Genomic DNA, 20,490 nt, shown 5'->3' with positions numbered 1-20,490 from the left:
GCAGGGTGTTAATGTGCCTCAGTCGACGTTTCGATCTACGTTGACCAAGTGCTGTGAGGCGTCATTTGGGACGGTTGACATCACCCGAGTCTTATCGTCATTATTACCCTCATCACATGGAGAGTATAAGTGAATATATTGCCATTAATTTGGGTTTACATTTACTAAATCTAAGCATTAATAACTGCAAGAACATATACAATCCTCGATAAAAAGGCTCCCTACTCATAAGTTATTTTTGATTAACCTAATCATACAAATGATAAAAATATCTCCATGAAATTTAAAGAATAACAATAGACTTTTGGGGTCATCACAAAAAAAAAAAAAAAAAAAACTAAGCAACTAAAAGTAATTATTCTACCTAAAAAAAAAGATAAATTCGCAGGAACAAAAGTAATGGAACTCTCGACAATGTTATCCTTGAAAAGTGTTGGGGAACATCCTTTTCAGATATATATGCAAAACTAAAAGAAGATTTACTTGTTTATCTATCTAAAATATTAAGCTTCACATATGCATACACACATATATATTCTTTGAGAACCTAAAAAATTAAGCATATATCTCTAATTACATAACAGTGAGAAGATGAATGCTATTCGGAAGAAACAGTAAATTACTTAATAAGTTTGATGCAAGCAATGCTATGAAGTTTTGTTTTGCACTCTTTCATAGTTGAGAAATCCCTCCTTCGCTTAGCTTAAAAGAGGTTGAAGAGGTATGAGTTGAAGTGGACTGCACCAATGAACAAAAAGAAGAGGGGGCCTATAAAGAGCCCTTTCTGCAATCCCTTCCTTCTCCAAGCTCATGTACTGCTACTTATCTATTGTTTTCAGTTTGGCTTGACATCAATCATCTACCTAACTTAAACTACTCTTTCAACTTTTATAGTAGCAAGTTGCTAAATATCTCAAGTAAATAAATCTCAAGGTTTTCTATCAGAAAAGGCTTCAATAATTCTTTTATCTCTTCAAACTCGGTGTCTAATAGTTTCTGAACCTCTCATGACTCACCCCTTTTTTTTTGTCTGTGCTATGTACCAAATCAAAATTTCTAAACACTGCCCTGCCATTTTTATCATGTCACATCTGTTGTTGCCAAAACAAAACCCTTTATTGGAGACATTACCCCACCATTGGAATGCCTCATTGATCGAAGAGATTCATTGGAACACATAAAAGCTGTTAGGTACTGGGGTGGTGACAGGGTGATGAGGATACTTTCCACCTCAAATTGATGTTAGGATCAAATTCAATCCAGAGAATCAGGTTCTTATACTCATGGGTGGCACCTTCCCCTAAATAGAGGGAGAAAGCCTACTGAAATGAGTGAGACAAAGTGGACAGGATCTGAGTCCAAGTTGTCATCTCTCACCAAACATATTCCTCCTCTATATTAATCATAAATCATAATGTTTCGATCGTATAGAGTATTTTAGGTAAAACAACTGCATATAACTCTCTTTTTATTTTTCAGTAAAATGTGCCTAAGTTTATTTTCATTTCTTCTCATATTATTAATATTCATAATAGACTTATCTTGTTTAATTGTGAGATATCCTTCAATATGAAAACAAGTATATTTGTTCTTGAATAGATTCAGCCTCTATTTAAATCCTCAAAGCCCTATATTTACTTAAATATTAAATTTTTTTTACCAAGTAAGCCCCGATATTGTTTTACAAAATTCAATAGAGATGTCTCACACCATTTGGATGAGCTTCGAATGAGTATTCGGACAATCAAAACTAACAATTTTCGTTCTATACAAGCCGATCCGACATGTTTAATGAGGTCCCTAATGCACTTCCTCCGTTTAATCATTATCCTTTATAGTTTCATCCTAATCACCGTTATGTTTACAAAAGATTCTGCGTTCCAATACGTTAGTTAATCTATTAAAATTCGGCACGAGAGAAGATTCCTTTTTTTATCCACGTGGCAGTCCGCCACTGGATCAGCGGCGGCCCATGAGTCTGTCTTCCACAACGCGTTGATGGGACTCACCTCGCTCTCTTCGACAAGCAAGTTGGTGGAGCCAACAACAGCGCATGGCTCAGCTGTCCAACGCCAGGCAGGGTCCAGCTTAGGAACATCGCACGCGGAGAGCCGCAGCACCGCGGAAATGCTTTTAGATTCGCGTACAGGAAGGAAGACACGTGGTATATTTCTTGAAGCGGCCCCTCATTTATGGGGGTGGGGCCGCTAACCACGTGAGAGACGACGTCGCGGTGGGTCCACCGCCGCACGAAATGGTCAACAAATAATTGGGCTCTACTCCTGCTGGCGCACACGTGTCAGGATGATCCTTCCGGCCTTTTATCACAACGAGATGCGTCGACGGCACGCGACCGAAGCCACCAGACGCAAACGTGGCGCGCATCCTGCGGCGGGAGTGGTTGCTCGAGTCACGACATGAAGCAGGGGAGGTGGGTCGGGGAGGTTGGTCGCGAAATAACTTCCGGCTGCTCACCGATCCCACCACGCGCTCCCGCCGCAACCTGATTCGCTTCCGTCGAGTGCCCGCAGGAAGCAGCGGCGTTCTGATTGGGTCGGGGAGAAACGCACTCGAGTTGTTCGGTGTCGTGCCTCACAAGGAGCTTATCAGGGCCGAGAGAGCATCTGCGCTGCTAGTGGCTGATACCTCGCCAGCGTCGCGCAGTTCCTCTCTCTCTTTTCTCTCTGTTTATTAATGACCATTGCTTGGCAAGCAAGCGTATCCGTGTGTTTCAACAGAGCAAGCGAGGGGGACGGGCACAAACATATTATTAATGGTACCTGTCTTTAGCTTTCCCTCTTTATTACGTGAGAGAGAAGAGAGGAGGTGAGAAAGGAGGAGAGATGGTGGTGGAGTCCTCTGCTGCAGAGAGGGAAGAGGACAAGAGGAGAGTCACCACGAACCGCTCCTTTTAGAGTTCTTTCGCCTTCAATTGTCTCCGTCTCTCTCTTCTGTGAGTTTGATCGAAAGGTGTTTGGCTATGGCGTCGGGGTTTCCCGGGCGGGAGCTCGGGTACGGAGTGCGGCTGCCGATCCCGGCGCGGTCGGAAGGTGGAAATGGCGGCCTGCTGAAGCGGTCGCTGACAGAAATGGACAGACTGCAGCTGCAGCAGCAGATGCAGTTGCAGCACACGTTCTTCCTTCGATCCGTGAAGCAGAGGACGCTCTTCAACTCCCCTGCTTCACCCCACTTTTCGCCTCCTCTTCCCCCGGCGGATCTCTCTTCTGGCTCGTCTTCCTCCTTGATTTCGGCGAAGTTGACACAAGACGGGCTGGCGCGATCCAGAGAGCAATCCTCCGCGCCGCAGGTGGCCGCGTCGGGGGCGGAGAGCAGGCCCTCCGCCGCGGTGCGCGACCGGCTCCAGGAACTGGAGCGGCGGTTGCTACTGGATGAGGAGGAGGGGGAAGGCGACGTCAGCACGTCAGGCTCGGCCGTGACCACGGCCGAGTGGAGCGAGGCGATGCAGCAGCTCATCACGCCGCCGACGTCGGCAAAGAACCCGCTTTCCGCTTCGCCCACCAATTCCTCTTCCACCACCGTCTCGTCCTCCGCCTCGTGCTCGCCCTCCTCGTCGTCGGTGGCTTCATCTTCGCGGCAGATGCTCCTCGAGACCGCCGCTGCTATCGCGGACGGGAACCTCGAGACAGCCACCGCGAACCTCGTCGTCCTGAAACGCGTTGCGAACCCCCGAGGCGACGCGGAGCAGCGACTGACGGCGGTGATGGTCGACGCGCTCATCTCTCGGCTAAAGCTGCCGCAGGCTGGGAGTTCCTCTCTCCCGATCGCGGCGCTCTGCAGCGCGGAGCACTTCGCGGCAACGCAGATGCTCTACGAACTCTCCCCTTGCTTCAAGCTCGGCCTTATTACCGCCAATTTGGCGATTTTGGAGGCCACCAAGGAGCAGCCCATGATCCATATCCTTGACTTCGATGTTGGCCAGGGCGGCCAGTACGCCGTCCTCCTCCATGCTCTCGCGGAACGCCACCATCTCCGCCCCGCCGCCGGCGCACCCTCCCTCCGGATCACTGCCGTCTCGGACCCCACGTCCCCGTTCACCAACAACAACAGCGGGGGGAACCTAAGGGCCGTCGGCAACCGGCTAGAGAAGCTGGCGGAGAGGGCCGGCCTGGCGGTCCGGTTCAACGTCGTCCACCTGCGGGCCGCGGAGCTGGACGCGTCGGCGCTGAGGTGCGAGCCCGGGGAGGCCCTGGTGGTGAACCTGGCCTTCGCCCTATCACGGGTCCCGGACGAGAGCGTCTCCCCGACGAACCCCCGCGACGAGATCCTCCGCCGCGTGCGCGCCCTCCGCCCGCGCGTGGTGGCGCTGGTGGAGCAGGAGATCAACACCAGCACCGCCGCCTTCGCCGCCCGCTTCGGCGAGGCGTGCGCCCACTACGGCGCGCTGCTGGAGTCGCTCGACGCGACCGTGGCCCGGGACAGCGCGCAACGTGCCCGAGTCGAGGCCGGTTTGGCTCGGCGGGCGCTCAACTCGGTGGCCAACGAAGGGGCGGACCGGGTAGAGCGGTGCGAGGTCTTCGGAAAGTGGCGGGCGCGGATGGGGATGGCGGGGTTCGACTCGGTTCCTCTGGGGCCGGCCGTGATTGAACCGGTCAAGGCCCGGCTCGCATCGATCCGGTCCAATCAGGGGTTCACCATGAGAGACGAAGCCGGAGGTCACGGTCTGGGGTTCGGTTGGAAGGGCCGGGTGCTCACGGTCGCTTCCTCATGGCGGTAGGCCCAGATACACATTATTTGAGCCAAGTTATTAGAATTAATTGCTTCTTGTTGGGGACGTACCAACTTGGCCCCAATTGTTTCGATCACTATATAATGATAACGATGTGTTTGACAACAATAGCAACTACGATATCAGTCACGCGATCCCCTCTTCCTCTCTCCTCTCTTTTTCCTGCCTTTCATCAATCCACATACTATTTTAACTTGACGGTGTGGTGCAGCAATGTGATGTTATCTCAGACGAAAACGGATACAGCAAAAAAGCAGCAGGAAGTTTATGCAGTGAGATTAGGCAGTAAACTCTTGAGTTAAACAGTTAACCTACACATTCAATCAAACAGGGAAATAACTCTCGAAAGCTTCACACATCGAAAAGAAGAGACTACCAAACGGCGCACACAAAAACAAAAACTCACAGAATGGTGCAGTGGCCCCTTTCTTCTGCCGGAGGAACAGTGGCTTGTTGGTATCTGCTTGGGTCTGATGGGTTGTATGTGAACTCAGAGGTATCAAGACCATACTTTCAGAAGCAAAAGGCACAGAGAAGAATTAGAACCACAACAAATGTAACAAACTGCAAACACAATTGCCAAATTTCCTGCACGGTGAAGAGATTACCTTTTCTCTCATTCGTTGGCTCCACGCATCGTTTCTGCTAGGGCGATGGTCAAGTGTGCCAAGTACAGGTACTCCAGTTGCTGGGGCTCCCTGCCGATTCATTAATGGTTGTCGGATGGAAGATCTTGGAGCAATGCACACATCGTCGTCGCTGTCATATTCAATGGGCCTGTTTACAGCTCTTACTATAAGAGCTAACATGAATACCAAGGCCTGCAGGTCATAATCATATTGTTCGTGAGTCATGATCGAAATCGGCACAGATCACAAGAGAGTGCAGATTTCCTTAGAAGATTAATAACTGCAATGATATTTAAGGCATTACACAATGTAGGCATCACGACTAGCATGTATACAACTAGACAATCAACCAAATATCTACTATAATGTTTTAAGATGATGTAATCTTTAGAATAAATACATTTCAAATTCAATCAAAATACTATTTCAAAGCCCTCAAACCATTGAAAAAATGCAAAAGAAAAAACAAAAACTTACTAACAATGACACAGTAGTAAAAAACATAAATACAAATAATCAAATAATGTTAATCAACATAAAAGAAGGAATGTGAACTATGCATTGACTACTATTTCACCTTTCCTGTGCTAAAGAGACTGAAAGGTTGGAAGCCACACTCACCTCTAAAATAACAACTCCAAGAGCAACCCATTTTGCTATCTTCCAGTTATCCTCCAAAAAGTTATATATAATGTCAAAATTCCTAGTTTTATCATCAGGAACAAGCTGCAGAGAATTAAAATATTAGAAATCATCAAAATGATTGCAAGAAAACAGGTAAGAGAAGATAAAAGGAAACTCACATCCTTCCAGCTATGGTCAAAGAATATGAAAGCTGCAGCAGCCAACTCAGCAAGAACCAACAGAATCACTAAGAAAGCATACTACTTTTGGGTTAAGGAATGCATTATTTTGACATTAGAAAAGAGTGTCTGTTTAAGCAAGAATGGATAATACATCAATTGGTAAAAGATAACAAAGCATTCAGAATTATCTATATGAATGACATTATCTCATATGAACAGTTCTATATACTTTAATCATAAACCAAACTTTCTACGGTGCTTGCATACTGCTGTTAATCATAGGGCTCAAAATTTGTTTATCCGGAACCGAACTTCAGTTGGAAGACCCATGGCCTTTGTTAATGGCCATAACGAATCCTTTGTCATTCACACGGATGATACAAACAAACTGATTGCCTGATAGCCAACACATCATTTGACAAACAATTAATTTGTTACATTTTACAATGTTTTCACATTGAACGATGAATAAAAACTAATTAGCAATGTAATAGGATGTACAATGTAATTATGGCAAATAGAACGCACCCACATGCAAAATCAAATGAACATAAATACAAGTAAAAAAAAAATATGAATATACATTTTAAAAAGTCAGGATACACAAGACAGGCAGCACCCGTTCCTTGTAACTGCTCCAATGCAACCAAAGCATGATATGACAAATAGAACAACCCCAATACCAATAAACAAATAAATGAACCTTCAATAACAACACATTATTAGTCTGACTGACCAACAAGCGCAACTGATAGGTCAAAGAACAGGATATAGAGAAAAAAAGTAAAAAAAAAATTGAGCCAAGACACAAATTTGGGTTGTATACGTAAAGACATAGCTCAAAACAACAAAACAAATTCAAAATGTTATACTCTTAAGAAGAAAAGATGCAAGAAAGGCAACATAGAAATGAGCCAACTGCTACTGCAACTCGACCAACATAAAAGGTGGTGGGATCAAAATTTCAGCAGCATAACTCTGACAGCACAGAATACAACAATTATTTTTCAAGTTAAATGGTGCAAGCACATTCAGCAGAGTGGACTACATCCAATAGGTAAGTTGAAGATACAGTTAGCAGCATCCAGATCAGGCATATGATGGTATGTCTGACTCGTCTGTTCATCTGCAGACACATCCTTTCCTTGTATGAGTTATCGAATTGGAAGGTAGTACTATAAAGGGCAAATCTAGTGGATGAGGTCCCCACCAATATACGGTCTTGGAAAGGTCAACCTACGCAATCTTACCTCAATAAATAGAAAGGGCAAATCTGTTGCACAGAGGTCCATCCTCAATTTTCCAGAAGTAAAACTGCCTTGACTTCATAATGTAGTTTCTGTTTACAACTTTTTTAGCAGCAAGCCATTGGAGTTCAAACTTCAAATCATTAGCAGATGATTCTGTTTTCAATGGATACTAAGCTGAATGATGAAGTTATCAAACACAACTCACACTGGCAACGTGTTAAATGTGTTAAATCAGCATAACTCAGCATGGAATGAATATAACTCACACTGGCAATTGTGCAGTGTTAGTGCATATATGTATTTTCCTTATTTCAGCAGAGCAGGCAGTGAGGTAGCAAGAATGGCGGTTTGTACGAAAGATAAGATCCTCAAGAATAAGTAAAAAATGAGCATGTAAATGCTTTAGAAGGGTGAAAGGTATACACAAGGTCGCTTACGAGAGAAACTGGTTTCATGGCTCAAACCTTGGTCACATAGGTCATAGAAGAGCAAGCTGTTAAACCAAGACACTCTCAATTAGTATATTGGAAGAGTCTTTCAAGCATACACATGAGTAGCATTCTTTCAACTTTCTGCTTTGTGACCTAGTTCAGCATCTAGCCATATCCAAACGCACGACGTCTACAAAAGTCAAGGATCATTCAGAGTATGATCTATCAGGTTGAGCAATATGTAACAGATGCCTATAAATTTAACCAGTGTTACGACAAGAGTTTGATTCTGCTTTCACTGAAAAGTTAGCGAATTTGCCCAAAATATTAAGGTTTTCAGATAATTGTTAGCGCTATTATACCATCTAAAAACGAATTGTCTTTTCCCAAAATATGTGAAACAAAAAAAGAGGCGACAAGCTTAACTCGCTCGATGAAAGATCGCATCAACCAACAAAAAAAAAGGTAATTCCAGCAGAATAAACAAAAATTCCTTCGGAGAAGGAAAGCAAAAATGAAGTATCCCATACCAAGCTTTGGGGAGATAATCGAGAAAACTCGACGAAAGGGACACCGCGGCAAGTATGGGACGCCCAAGCTTCAAGAACTCGGAATCGCTGCTCGTCGGCGAAGCCGGGTCTTCGCCGTCGCTGCCTGAAGCGACCTTATTCCACTCCACCAGCAAGTAAACCCCGTATCCCACCATCGCCAACCCCGCGAGCGTCAAGATAAAGTTGAGAAGCTTCAACAAGCATTCCCAGAACCCCTTACAAGCCATGATCGATCCCTCAACCTTCCCCTCCAAGTACCAATCACCTCGATCGATATCTCCAATTCCTAGAAACGAGAATTTAGGTCAGAGTCCTTACAAAATCCGGTCCTTCGACAGTTTGAACGCGAGAAAGAACAAAAGACAGGTCACGTACAGTAAAGAATTCGAAGTGAAGAGGACGCGAGAAGACTGCCTCGAAGGAATCCTCCGTCCGCTCGGCGATCGCGAGTGGGCGGCGGGCTTTCTTCTCTTTTGCCCTGTGGCTTTCTCTCCGCAATTTTCAGATATATTTATTATTATTATTTTTATTTCTGCTAGGCGAACCAAATAATGTGTCCCACCACGTGGCGAGTGCAAGAGAGGGGTGATGGGTTGATGAACGGCCCGAAAGTAAAGTTTGGGAACACGACAACGTGCGGCGGACGCCACCTCACATGTCATGCCATCTAATTTGTGAAAACGCTCTGCTGTCAGTCAACCAGGAAACACAAACGGCTGCCAGTGCGAAACAGCCACGTCAAAATAATTTTAATTATTTTTCGTAAAGGTCGTTTTCGAAAGGGTAAGCACGCCCACCTCATGCGCGCAACGAGTCTGGCCAACCAGAGGTATTCCCGCTAGATTTCGCTTCTTCAATTGGCGCGGCCGGCGTGGGGCCCCGACGTGGTAATGTGGACGCCTACTAACACCCACTTTCGCTCACAAGACGACGTGCACAGATAGGGAGACCACGACAACACGAGGTCGTCCGCGACTGCCCGTTCTCATCTCCTTATCCCAATGTCGGAAATAGAATAGGAGCGAAGGAATATTTGGTAAGCCGCAAAACGGCAAACAGAAATCCCCGAACAAAGTCACCACAAGAAGATACTCGATGTTTAGGTAGGATTAATAATGGCCCGAAGGCCCAACAGAAAGGCCGAGGAGACCGGTAACCAAGGAAGCTCAATGACGGAGCGGCAGACCATAAGCATTTTTACATGCCAGCAAAGCGCTCGACTGAATGCCCCATTCACGTAGACTCGCCGAGTGTGCATGACGTCTAGCCTGCACATGAAGGCATACATCTCTGTGCATGCTTCTTCTCTGTCGGCTGTCTTCGACAACTGGAGGTAGCTCAAACATAGCAGGTCAGTTAAAGCATCAAGACGGAGAGGTTTCTTTTGATGCTCTCTTCTGGACATGCATGACTTGCTTTATGCAGAGAAGCTTTGAACTCTTGAGAGTTATAGATGTCCTATACAAAGAAAGTGAAAAATGTTTCATACGGTGTGGTTTCCATTATTAGGGATTCGCATTTGGACAGCTTTTACTGCAGCAACTCTAGCTGCATTGGCTGCTTTGTTGGCTGAGACAACAGCCTTGTTCACCCTGTCATCAACCCTAGGCACGTCGTAAGCTTTTTCTGATGCTCTTCGAGCTTCCTGAAGATTAGATACAATGAAAACAAGTAAACGTTAGATTAGCAGCAACAGATTGTTTGATGCATAAACAATTATGTGGCGTAGGGAGCGGGAGCTTGCGTATCACCTGAACTGCATTCAGTACTTTTGAATGGTTAACAGCAATTGATGACCCAAGATTAATGCTCTGAGTGCTCAAAGTTTCAAGGATACCATTTTGCCAGTGACCTGATTGTGTCTCCCCATTCCGGAATGTGTACATTCCCAAGCCTTGTCGCCTGCCCTCGTGCCATGCACCTTCATATTGATGTCCATTTGCGAAACGGTACACCCCAAATCCATGCATCTTGTCAGCAAAGTACTCACCAGCATATGTATCTCCATTCCTTCACAGGTTAAGTGAAAAATCAGTGCCAAAATACAGCATTGTGGCAATGGAAGCCATGTATAACAATCATTGCATGACCTTCATAGGTGTTATCAGTTGAAGTTCGTTTTGTCTATGATGGTGCGTATATAGAAGAAAAGATGCTACCAATGTACAATTAAGTGACTGAAAAAAGGAAAAAAAAAAAAAAAAATTTCACGCATAATATATCATTCTGAACCGATTAAGCAAGCAACTTAATATTGGGGAATTCCCGACGTAATTTCATGACAAAAAGAGATCAGCAAGTATTCCAGGTAGTAACAGGAAAAAAGACTTGTTTACATTTTAATATTTATCCTAGATCACCATCACATGCCTACTATCTCAAATTAAAAAAACTTGAATCTATGAAATTATATGTATGGATTAACTTGCCTTCTTAAACATGGGGATTAAAATATTTTGATCCACATAGAAACCCATACAAGTTCTTTAGATTAACAGGTTACTTGAATGATTACAAAAATATCTTGCAACTTTCTTAAATTGTTTGCTAACAATTTTGTATTAACTTTGGCCTGACTGAAGGAGGCCCCGTAAAAAAATTGAGCACAACCTGATGAGAAGACATCAAGGGTTATTTTAAATAAAATATTAAGGGTTCGTTTGAGAACACATTTGAACCCAACGCACATTTCAAAATATGGATTGGTGTTTGATAATTTTTTTTCAAATTGCATCTGACCTGGATGTTGTATTAGAAATATTCAAATGCTAAGGTAGCATTAGCATTTCAACATTTGCGGAATCCTAATGTAATATTTCAAATTCCCAAAATACCTTATGACATTATCTAAAATTACAAGATTGTCAAAATAATTTAAAAAGAAAGCTACCTGATTTATATTTTATATAAGGTGGAATTTTATTTATTTATTTTTAAATATTATTTTATATTTATTTATATGAATATTTTTTTATTATATATTTGGACCATAATTTTTTTTATAAGATTACATACATTCAATTATTTATTTACTTATTAATTTACATAAAGTATATGTATCCACTTTTAAATATATATTACAAATATTAGAAGGATAAATTTTGCCACAAAAAATTCTATGGACTTTTGAAATATAATTTTACCAAACAATACTTACGTCAATGCATACTTACAATGTAGCTTTCATCTATTATTTACCAAACACAAAAAACATTCCACAATACACATTTTTTTTTCCAACTGCATATTAAAAATACAAATGTATTCGCAAATGCAACCTAAGAAGACTCACAGGTTATATAGTAGCACCCTAGCAATGACATTAGGGATGTGAATGCAGAAAATCATAATATCTAAATTGGTAAGTACATACTCCTATATTTAAACCAAATAACCTACAACGAACAATTTTATCTAGAGAATTTTGGCACATGACCACTTGCATGAGTTATTAGACTGCTATGTTACTTGCATCATTATGCTCTTCCGTTACTATTTTCTCTTCTTCTAGGGTACACCTACAAAATCCACAAGTCCTTCTCACTGGGAAGTGAGTCTTGTCTAAAAACAAAATAGAATCATTCTAAAAGTTGACTAAGCAAATTGATTGTTGAGTTTATTCATACTGCCTATCTGGATGTTGGAAGCATGCAATTGTAGTCACATTTAAGCATACCTTGGTGGTGCTTAACTTTTTCTCTTCCTTCATAAAACTTGCCCTTTATGTACATCCACCTACCGACTACACATGCCTGCCAACCAGCATAAATAGGGAAAACAATGGACTGGCATAGAGCCTGTGCTGAACCGTGTGACTGCTGTGTACTGTGACAATCTGGGTATGTGCGGTGAAACTCAGGCTTGCATCCATCAGCCATGAACTTATGTCCCACCTAATTAATCATCTTCAGTACTTAATTAATTTTCCTCCTTTTGCTATCTGCTTCCTTCATAAAATACAGAACCATTAGATCCAAAACATGCCCAGTTAAATAGACCATACAAAACGTAGCATATCCATCTAAGTCCATGTTTATTTTTTTATGATTCGTACCTGTGGTGCAATAGTTTGAATAATTGTTTGATAAATTTTAATATCATATACAGTTAAGTATGGTGCAAATGCTTTAATTACTAGTAAATTAATCCAACTTATACTAATATCATAATCATTTAAGTAAGGAAACCTTAATATCTCGAGATATCCTTAATCCTTATGTACCCTTCATTCCTTATTCTGAATCAAGGATTCAACAAGCCTTTCATAAGTCAGTGTTCTCTGTGGGGATCATCCTGAGTAGTTAACTGATTCGAACTTATGCAATACGACGCTTAAGGATCTCTGCATGGTGTTTGTTTGATGGTGTAGCTGCCTGCTTGTAAAGGCTATTGCTTTCGGGGTCTAATTGAGTGATAAGGAGGACTATGCTTTTCCTTGTAGAGTATGGCACACATGAGAGTGGAGCTACTCTACTCTCGAGAGATCAGACTGGCCGACACTAGCTTCTATGTTCGGTGTCTTTCGATGCCACGCTCGCATGCATGCATCTCTCAAGAGATAAGCTGAGCAGATACTAGGTGCTATGTTGGGTGTCTTCTGCATGCAATCAGAATGCAGGTAATACAAATACATCTGAAAAACAAAAACTAAAAGTCCACTGCTAATGCCTATCAGAAGTCAGAAGAGATGGTATGAAATGACAAAAACTAGGAGTCCACTGCTTATTCCTATCACAAGTTCTAAGTGATGGTATGAAGAAATTGAGCAAAGAGTCTTCGGAACATCTATTCAATTAGACTACAAGATGCAAAAAATTGCAAGCAAGTGATGGTGAAAAGAAAATGAGACGGGCGCAAGCACACATATATCTTGAAAATTTCAAGATCATATAATCCAAGAAAATAATATTCTGGTCTGCACATCGAAGATGCAAAAAATTCTGCACACCTAGTAAGCAACCAAGAACGATGTTGGAAAGACTTCAAGATGTACCTGAAATGGTAGTGGCCAAGCCCATGCTTCACCCCCGACTTGAATTCTCCAGCATATCGGCTCCCATCCTCGCATGTGTGCAACCCGCATCCATGACTCTGCCCGTTGGACCACTCTCCGGCATACATATCACCTGTGTAGAACCGGTACACGCCGAACCCATGCCGGAGTCCCTGCCTGTAGTGACCCCTGTACCTGCTCCCCCGGGCCCAGGTCTCCACTCCATAGCCATCATACTTTCCGTCGACCCAATCTCCCTCGTACCTGCCGCTCATGTAGTAGCAGTACACCCCGCTCCCTGAGCACTTCCCCTGGTGGAACTCGCCCTCGTAGACATCCCCGTTGCTGTAAAGCTGAGCGTTGAACCCCGAGACTGGGCGGTGGTCGGTCTTGGGCTTGTCGGAGGAGGAGCTGCCTATGGACCAGAGAATGGGGCTCGCGGGGGCCTGGCGGCCTTCGAGGTGGTGGCGTGGCAAGAGGAGGGCGGAGGAGCGGGAGAGGAGGAGGCGAAAGGAGCGGAAGGGGAGCGCGTTGAGGGAGACGCAGAGGACCAGGAATAGGGACGAGAAGGCGATCGCGGAGAAGAAGTCGACGAGGAAGGAGCGGCCAGGGGCGCCGTCGCTACCGTCAGCGCCGGAGGAGGAGAGGAGGAGGTAGAGGGAGGAAAAGGAGAGGAGGAGGAAGATGCGGAGGCGGAGGTCGAGATGACGGAGAATGCGGCGGGCGGCCGAGGAGACGAGGCGCCGGGGAGCCACGCAGGGGAAGGTGACGGCAGCGGTGGCGGATGAGGCGGCGGCAGAGGGGGTCATGATGGAGCGCTTGTGGAGGACGGAGAGGCCATAAGGGGAATCAAGATTAGGGTTAGAGTTGGTGTCCGGGATATGGAGGGTGGGAGGGGCAAACGAGGGAAAAAGAGGGAGGAGAGGCGGAGGACGAAGAGGCTCGAAACCGGAGGAGGAAGAGGGGGCGAAGCTTTCCTTGCCGGCCTCCCTGTCCAACTTCTTATGAGGCATTAATATATCAAAAGAAGGCCTGCGACTGCTGCTGCTGCTGCTGCTGCTTCTGCTTCATGATGAGGAGCGCAAGGTAGTCTACATCTCTCTTCTCACTCCAAATAAAACAAGACTTGAGCTTTGCATATGCCTCCGCTTCCCGTGGTTTCCTATTTCCCGCGACTGCTCTGGTTTTGGTTTCTCTCTCTACCAGAAACACACAGCCATATTTATCCACTGCTCCCTGTTCTTTCTCATCGATTTGTCTGGAGGTGTGAGGGTGTGAAAATGTCAAGGATTAGACAGGAAGGCTGAGGGAAGTGGAAAGGGATGGGGTTGAATTCAAATGAAAAGTAGGAAAAAGTCCTCCAGTTATCACAGGGGACGAGAGAAGGTTGGGGATGTCAAAAAAATAAAAGGGAGCAATTCTTTTGTCATGTAGCTTCAAGATGGACCGCTCTTTCTCTTTTTCTTTTAACTTTCTTTCTTCTACCTCTGCGCACTGAAAGTATGTTTATTCCTGTGAGAGATGCTCGGTGCTGTGGCATGAGAGGAGTCTTAAAAAGGGTTTATTCCTTCTGTTGTGTTCATTAGCTACGCCTTGACTGCTGGACATGAGTTGAGAGAGTCTCCCCCTTCCCTCCAGTCTGGTTGCCCCCTTTGGACAGTCGATTAGAGAATCCCATGAATAATTGTCAGAACATCTCTGAACACTAATTGCTGATTAACATCTGTCCTAAATCAACTCTTTTGAGAACAGATATGAAGTTTTTTTTCCTCTTATTGCAATTGGTATTCTCACTACCACTATGTAAAATGAGACAATTTATGAGACAGATAAGTTGGCTGTCTTTTTCTGTCAGCATATGTTCCATATATGAACCTAGCTGACCACATAAGCTGCCTCATAGGATGTCTTGGCAAGTAGCCCATGTCCAATGTAACACCAATCAATAGCTTCATCCCTCATGCATGGATAAACATAGATCTTGCACCTATTTAGAACTTGTAGATAAGATCAAAACATATGAAGCTAGCAATTATTGCTTAAGCAACAAATAGTTATGCTGTCATAGACAAAACAAAATGGTCAAGATAAACAAACCTGCCATCTATATCATTTGCAAATTAAACCAAGATTCTGTTTGAAAGACTTTTTTAAGCTCACATGATATGTCAACCTCCCCTTATTTTATACTGTTATGGCTTATATTTAACATGAAAGAGCAAACAGGAGCATTTTAATTACAAGTCCATCACCCAAATCCATGCTTCTGTCCCCTTGGAGTGAGATATAATAATTTTCTAGGCATCTGACCTTATCATACTTCACAAAACATGAGAAACAGATGAAGCAACTTCTCTCTTAAAAAAAAACCTGAGATCGTAATGATTTGTTAGTTCATGAAGACTACAATAAAATAATGTATCACAGAAATTATGTTACCAAACTTCCGCCAAATTCATGGAAGCAGTTACTATGTATCACACAATACTACATCAAAATCCATACTGACTCGCGGTTCGTCTAAATGAATGCAAATCAAAGTACAGATTGCATATTTTATCCCTTGTGCTTCCACCAATGGAAGCAAAAATACATTATCGTACATTTCTTAAATAAATAAAAGGGATGAAGAGAAGAGAATATCTACAAGATATATAATGAGCTTAGTGCATTCATTGCATGTGGGACCAGTGAGAGCTAACTGTTTCCACATAAATGGATATTCTTGAAAACAGGAAATATGAACATATACTTGATGCATTAAGCAAATGAAGCATTGGCTATTTTCCAAATGAAAGCATATTTTGCAGGCTGGAATTCCAGCAAGACTGTGTAACAAATGGCTGCAGCATTATAGCTTTGAAATAAGATTTCCAAAAAAGTTCAAGGTAAAAACCACAGGTCTATGACCACAGAAATCTCTGAATTTTGTATCATGTCATGGTGGCATGGAAGATAACTAGATATAATAGACTGATACAGAATGCAAAAGGTCAAAGAATATAAAACTGACCAACATTGAAATCAAGAGATAGAAATTAATAATCAAACATAAAAGTTTCGGTTGTACAGTAGTTACAAGATTAAGATAAAAATAATTTGACATAGGACAGCCCAATGCAGATATTTTCTTAACAGTAAGGACAGGTCAACACTGGCTGCATTCTGAAACCCCTCCAGATACAAATGAAATTCTCTTTGTGTGGCCGCTCAACTCCACTGTCATGGTTTGTGAATTTTATAACCAAATACCCTAGGAACATACCGTTGTGATGGCTTTTGTGGCTTGAGGTGCCCATAAGTCATCAGAAACAGGTGAGGAAATGTCGTCCCAAAATAAGCTCCATCAATATCTAAGAAAGGTTAAGTCAATTCCAATAGATAGAATAAAGGTAACTGTGCAGCTAGTGCACATTTATTTTTCAATTAATTGAAAAAACAGTTATGAGATAGTTGTAAATTTCAGGAGAAAACATAATGAACAATTTCTGTAGCATAAATTAAATACACAAAAATAGTGATGGTGCAGAATCACATCTCATGGATTACTACCCTACGTGCTTGGTGTTTTGGCAGAATAGTGTTCCAGAAAATGACCAAAAATAATGTATATGTTGAAATTGCAGACAGGCAGAATCACTGTAGCAAAGTGGCATATCATGGAAAGCATATTACTACTAGGATTTCGTTACAAACGAAAGATACTTCGAGAAAACTTTGCGAAGGGGAAAAGGATACTGCCTTGGTACTTCGATCTTGGATAGAATATATCTTCACATTTGGGACAATATATTTTCACAGTACTTGATCGAGGAATGTCCGACTGCCCAACAGGTAGACAGGGCTGGCCACAACAGTAAACTCGAGGACATCTTCCAAAATCATAGTTCTTAAATTTCTCTAGCTACAGAAATTGTTGTTATGAGGGGTCATTGATGATGAACCATTTAAGAGACCAAAAAATATGACTATGCAAGACCTTACCATTGCAGCCATTCCTTTACTGGTTAATATGTATCGAACATGAATCAAACCATAAAGCATCTCAGCTGCTGATTCAACTAACTCATTTTGTTCCTCGGTAAACATGTCACCTGCCCATATAAAAAATCCATTGAGATTTCCTGACTACAATTTCCAGCAAAGAAGTATACATAAAGTATTGGTGCAATAAGGCAATAAACACAGTAGTGATAAAAACCTGAATAGAATAAGATGTAGACATGAAAGTACATATCATCCTATCTCAAGAGTAAGCTATAGAACATTTTGATCACATATATATCATGTTCTGCGCCCTTTTTCTTTCCTCTTTTAGTGTGTGTCTGCATGAGTTAGGTTGCAGGAGTGGGGGAACGGGTTGGTGTTCATAGTTGGGGTTTGATTAGACCTGCCGGTCGCATTGGAGGAGGAGATAATTCCCATTCCAAACACCAAAAATGTTATTCAAAATACATAACTGACTGCCAACTAATTAAAAAACCCCAAAGACAATATCACATCACACTGTTCATTACCCTATCAGTTAGACACCTGCATACCCTCCCTCATCCATCCACCTCAGCCACTGGAACACTCCTATGCAAGGAACAATCACTATCAAAACTCCCCAGAAGAAAGTTGTTGTTTACCTATAATATATGGTGTTGATTTCCATATGTTACTCCTAAACAATTTAATAATTTTGTAGCCATTATTTCTACTCCTAATTCCTGTGGCAGTCTTAGTACATCTCGCTTGCCACAATCCTCTGTCAATCTGTTTTCGCTTGCCATATGATGCATGACTACATGAACTAAATTAAAGCTTTGAATTATTTACCCAAGAGTATGCCATAATACTAAAGTATTTCTTTATCTGTGATGTTTTCTATCATAACCCTTTACTAAAAAGAATTGGTTTTCATATAACATATAAAACACCATTCATTTCTTAAGATTGTCTCCCGATAAGGGACTCATCAACCTTATTTATAATGATTCTAGGTTAATATTTCCAAAAAGTAGAAACGGTTGCTGCAAACAAAAGTTTGATAAAATCAGAACTGCTTGCTATCTTAAAAAGAAAGAAATCATTGTTAACAAGCATACTTTTCTATAAATCAGAGCTGCTTGCTATCTTAAAAAGAAAGAAATCATTGTTAACAAGAATACTTTTCTTTATCATTGTGTTACTCTTTGCAGAGCAAGAACAAAACAGGAGAACAACGAGCATACTTTTCCAAAATATTATATTACTTTTGCCAAAAAGAAAGAAACAGCCCAGTAATTCTGCCTTTGGCACGTTTTTACCCATTTGTAGATAGGTTAACATTCAAGTATTTTAAATAAGAGAAAACATAATTTTATCCTTGAAGTGAGCGGATGCATTTTATATATACTTCGCTTTCCAAGTTTTCTTAAGAGCAGCAAATGATTAGGATCCAAAAGTTTGGGATTATCAATAATGCATTAACCATTACAGATAGAAGTAGAAAAAAAATTGCATCCAACTAGGAAAGTCTTGATAAACATAAAGGCAATCATGCTTACCATGAGAAGATTCAACATCCAAGATCAAATCCAGAGCATAATCATAGTATGGGACTTGACTGCTCAGCCCACATAGGTTGAAATCATCTTGTATGTATTCCTCATCAACTTCGCAGAAAAACTCATTCCCTCTTAGATTACAAAACCATGAAATCCAGGAAGTGTCTTCCCCGTCAGAACCACTAACATCTGACTCTTCACTATCTGTCTCTGATTCTTCTGTACCACAAGATATAGTACAAGTTGAAAGGGGCTTATTGGAAACAGTATGATGAAAGCTATATGAGATAAGAATGAGCACTATAATAATAAGAATATCTGAATATGAGACCTACTATGATCCTAGATCAACAATAAATATGAATGAGAATTAGTATATGTTATGGAAAAAGGAGAGGAGCATAAGTGTATCACATAAAATAAGATAGTCATCATGGTAAAGGAGAATTCATCTATTCGAATTGCATACCAAGTTTATATAAACAAGTGAAGAATTTAAAACAGATCAAGAATCCATAATATGAGGGAGAATCTGTACATAAGAGATCTTTAAGGCCATAATTATGTCATCAAAAACTGGAAAAGGAATTTCAAAAGAAGCAAAAAAAATTAACGATGGAAGCAAAATTTTACCATTTGAGCACTTGTTCTTGGACACGAGCCGATGCTCCGGCTGCTTCCCGGAGGAGGTGGACAGCACCGACAGCCTGTCCTTCTCCTTTCCATTCAGAAACCTCGAAGTCGATGGCGACGACTTCTCTAAATGCTTGTCGAGGGCATCGTTGATCCGCTTCCGATCCACGGCTCCGATCTCTACCCTCGACCCGCACCCTCCCCTGTCCCTATACATATCTCCCTCCTCTTCGATTGACTCAAACTCCCGCCCCCCAAATTAAAGGAACAGCTCGAAATCGACTCACCGCAGCATTCCGTAAAGAAACCAAATGGAAACCCTAAAATCTGACGAAAACGCCAAATCTGGTACCAAAAAGCCCTCGATATCCAGAAGAATGAGAAGGTATTCGGCTCGAATACCAGGAGTTTATAGGGGGAACGAGAATTCTTGTTCTCAATTCCTCTCCGAGGAGAGGGAGGGGAGGGAGGGAGGCCGAAATCGTCTCATAGGGTCGAATAGCCGAAAGGGAAAGCAGGATGACAGTGAAGGGCATAAGTGTAATTAAAAGCAGATATCAGATAAGATTCGTGAACGTGATTGCATCTTGATCATTCTCTGTCGAGACGAAACAATTCATCGAGCACCCGATGCTCGACGCGTGTCCCCTGGAATCGCATATGGCCAACAAGCTCATACCCCACAACAGAATGCTGACGTTGCACGCTCCTATTGGCCTTTTCGATATCTGGCATTGCAGACCAAATTGTAGCGTGCAACCCTATCGAACTTTGCATGCATTGATAGTTCCTTAAGGAGGGATTAAATTCATGCATATAAACTTTAATCCCAGTATTTTTATTATTATTGATTGATGCCTCAAGTATAATATTTTTAGTTTGACAAGGAATGCTTCTAACATGCACAAGAGAAATAAAT

The 20,490-nt window shown here is 42.4% G+C and overlaps 4 protein-coding genes across 4 annotated transcripts; 1 reads left to right on the top strand and 3 right to left on the bottom strand.

Annotated features, from left to right (window-relative positions):
- The first annotated feature begins 2,654 nt into the window (after positions 1-2,654).
- Positions 2,655-4,855, top strand: LOC135636666 (scarecrow-like protein 8). The gene has a single exon (XM_065148547.1). The coding sequence runs from the start codon at positions 2,981-2,983 to the stop codon at positions 4,733-4,735; it is 1,755 nt and encodes a 584-aa protein (XP_065004619.1). The 5' UTR covers positions 2,655-2,980; the 3' UTR covers positions 4,736-4,855.
- A 133-nt stretch (positions 4,856-4,988) lies between these two features.
- Positions 4,989-8,917, bottom strand: LOC135636668 (tobamovirus multiplication protein 2A-like). Its single transcript, XM_065148548.1, has 7 exons — positions 8,790-8,917; positions 8,394-8,700; positions 6,786-6,885; positions 6,180-6,260; positions 5,998-6,102; positions 5,356-5,568; positions 4,989-5,257 (listed from the first exon to the last, which is right to left on the bottom strand). Exons 2-7 carry the CDS (start codon positions 8,639-8,641, stop codon positions 5,150-5,152), a joined length of 855 nt encoding a protein of 284 aa, XP_065004620.1. The 5' UTR covers positions 8,642-8,700; positions 8,790-8,917; the 3' UTR covers positions 4,989-5,149.
- Positions 8,918-9,481: 564 nt separating this feature from the next.
- On the bottom strand, positions 9,482-14,886 carry LOC103982660 (uncharacterized). The gene is made up of 3 exons (XM_009399645.3): positions 13,408-14,886; positions 10,166-10,424; positions 9,482-10,059 (listed from the first exon to the last, which is right to left on the bottom strand). Exons 1-3 carry the CDS (start codon positions 14,418-14,420, stop codon positions 9,898-9,900), a joined length of 1,434 nt encoding a protein of 477 aa, XP_009397920.2. The 5' UTR covers positions 14,421-14,886; the 3' UTR covers positions 9,482-9,897.
- A 1,539-nt stretch (positions 14,887-16,425) lies between these two features.
- Positions 16,426-20,132, bottom strand: LOC103982661 (putative casein kinase II subunit beta-4). The gene is made up of 5 exons (XM_009399646.3): positions 19,572-20,132; positions 18,939-19,157; positions 17,392-17,501; positions 17,146-17,311; positions 16,426-16,760 (listed from the first exon to the last, which is right to left on the bottom strand). Exons 1-5 carry the CDS (start codon positions 19,786-19,788, stop codon positions 16,630-16,632), a joined length of 843 nt encoding a protein of 280 aa, XP_009397921.1. The 5' UTR covers positions 19,789-20,132; the 3' UTR covers positions 16,426-16,629.
- Between the last annotated feature and the right edge of the window lie 358 nt (positions 20,133-20,490).

Source organism: Musa acuminata, chromosome BXJ3-4 (assembly GCF_036884655.1).
Source record: "Musa acuminata AAA Group cultivar baxijiao chromosome BXJ3-4, Cavendish_Baxijiao_AAA, whole genome shotgun sequence".
NCBI classification, from domain to species: Eukaryota; Viridiplantae; Streptophyta; class Magnoliopsida; order Zingiberales; family Musaceae; genus Musa; species Musa acuminata.
Note: the sequence above shows the minus strand (reverse complement) of the source record. Positions and strands in the feature narration are given on the sequence as shown.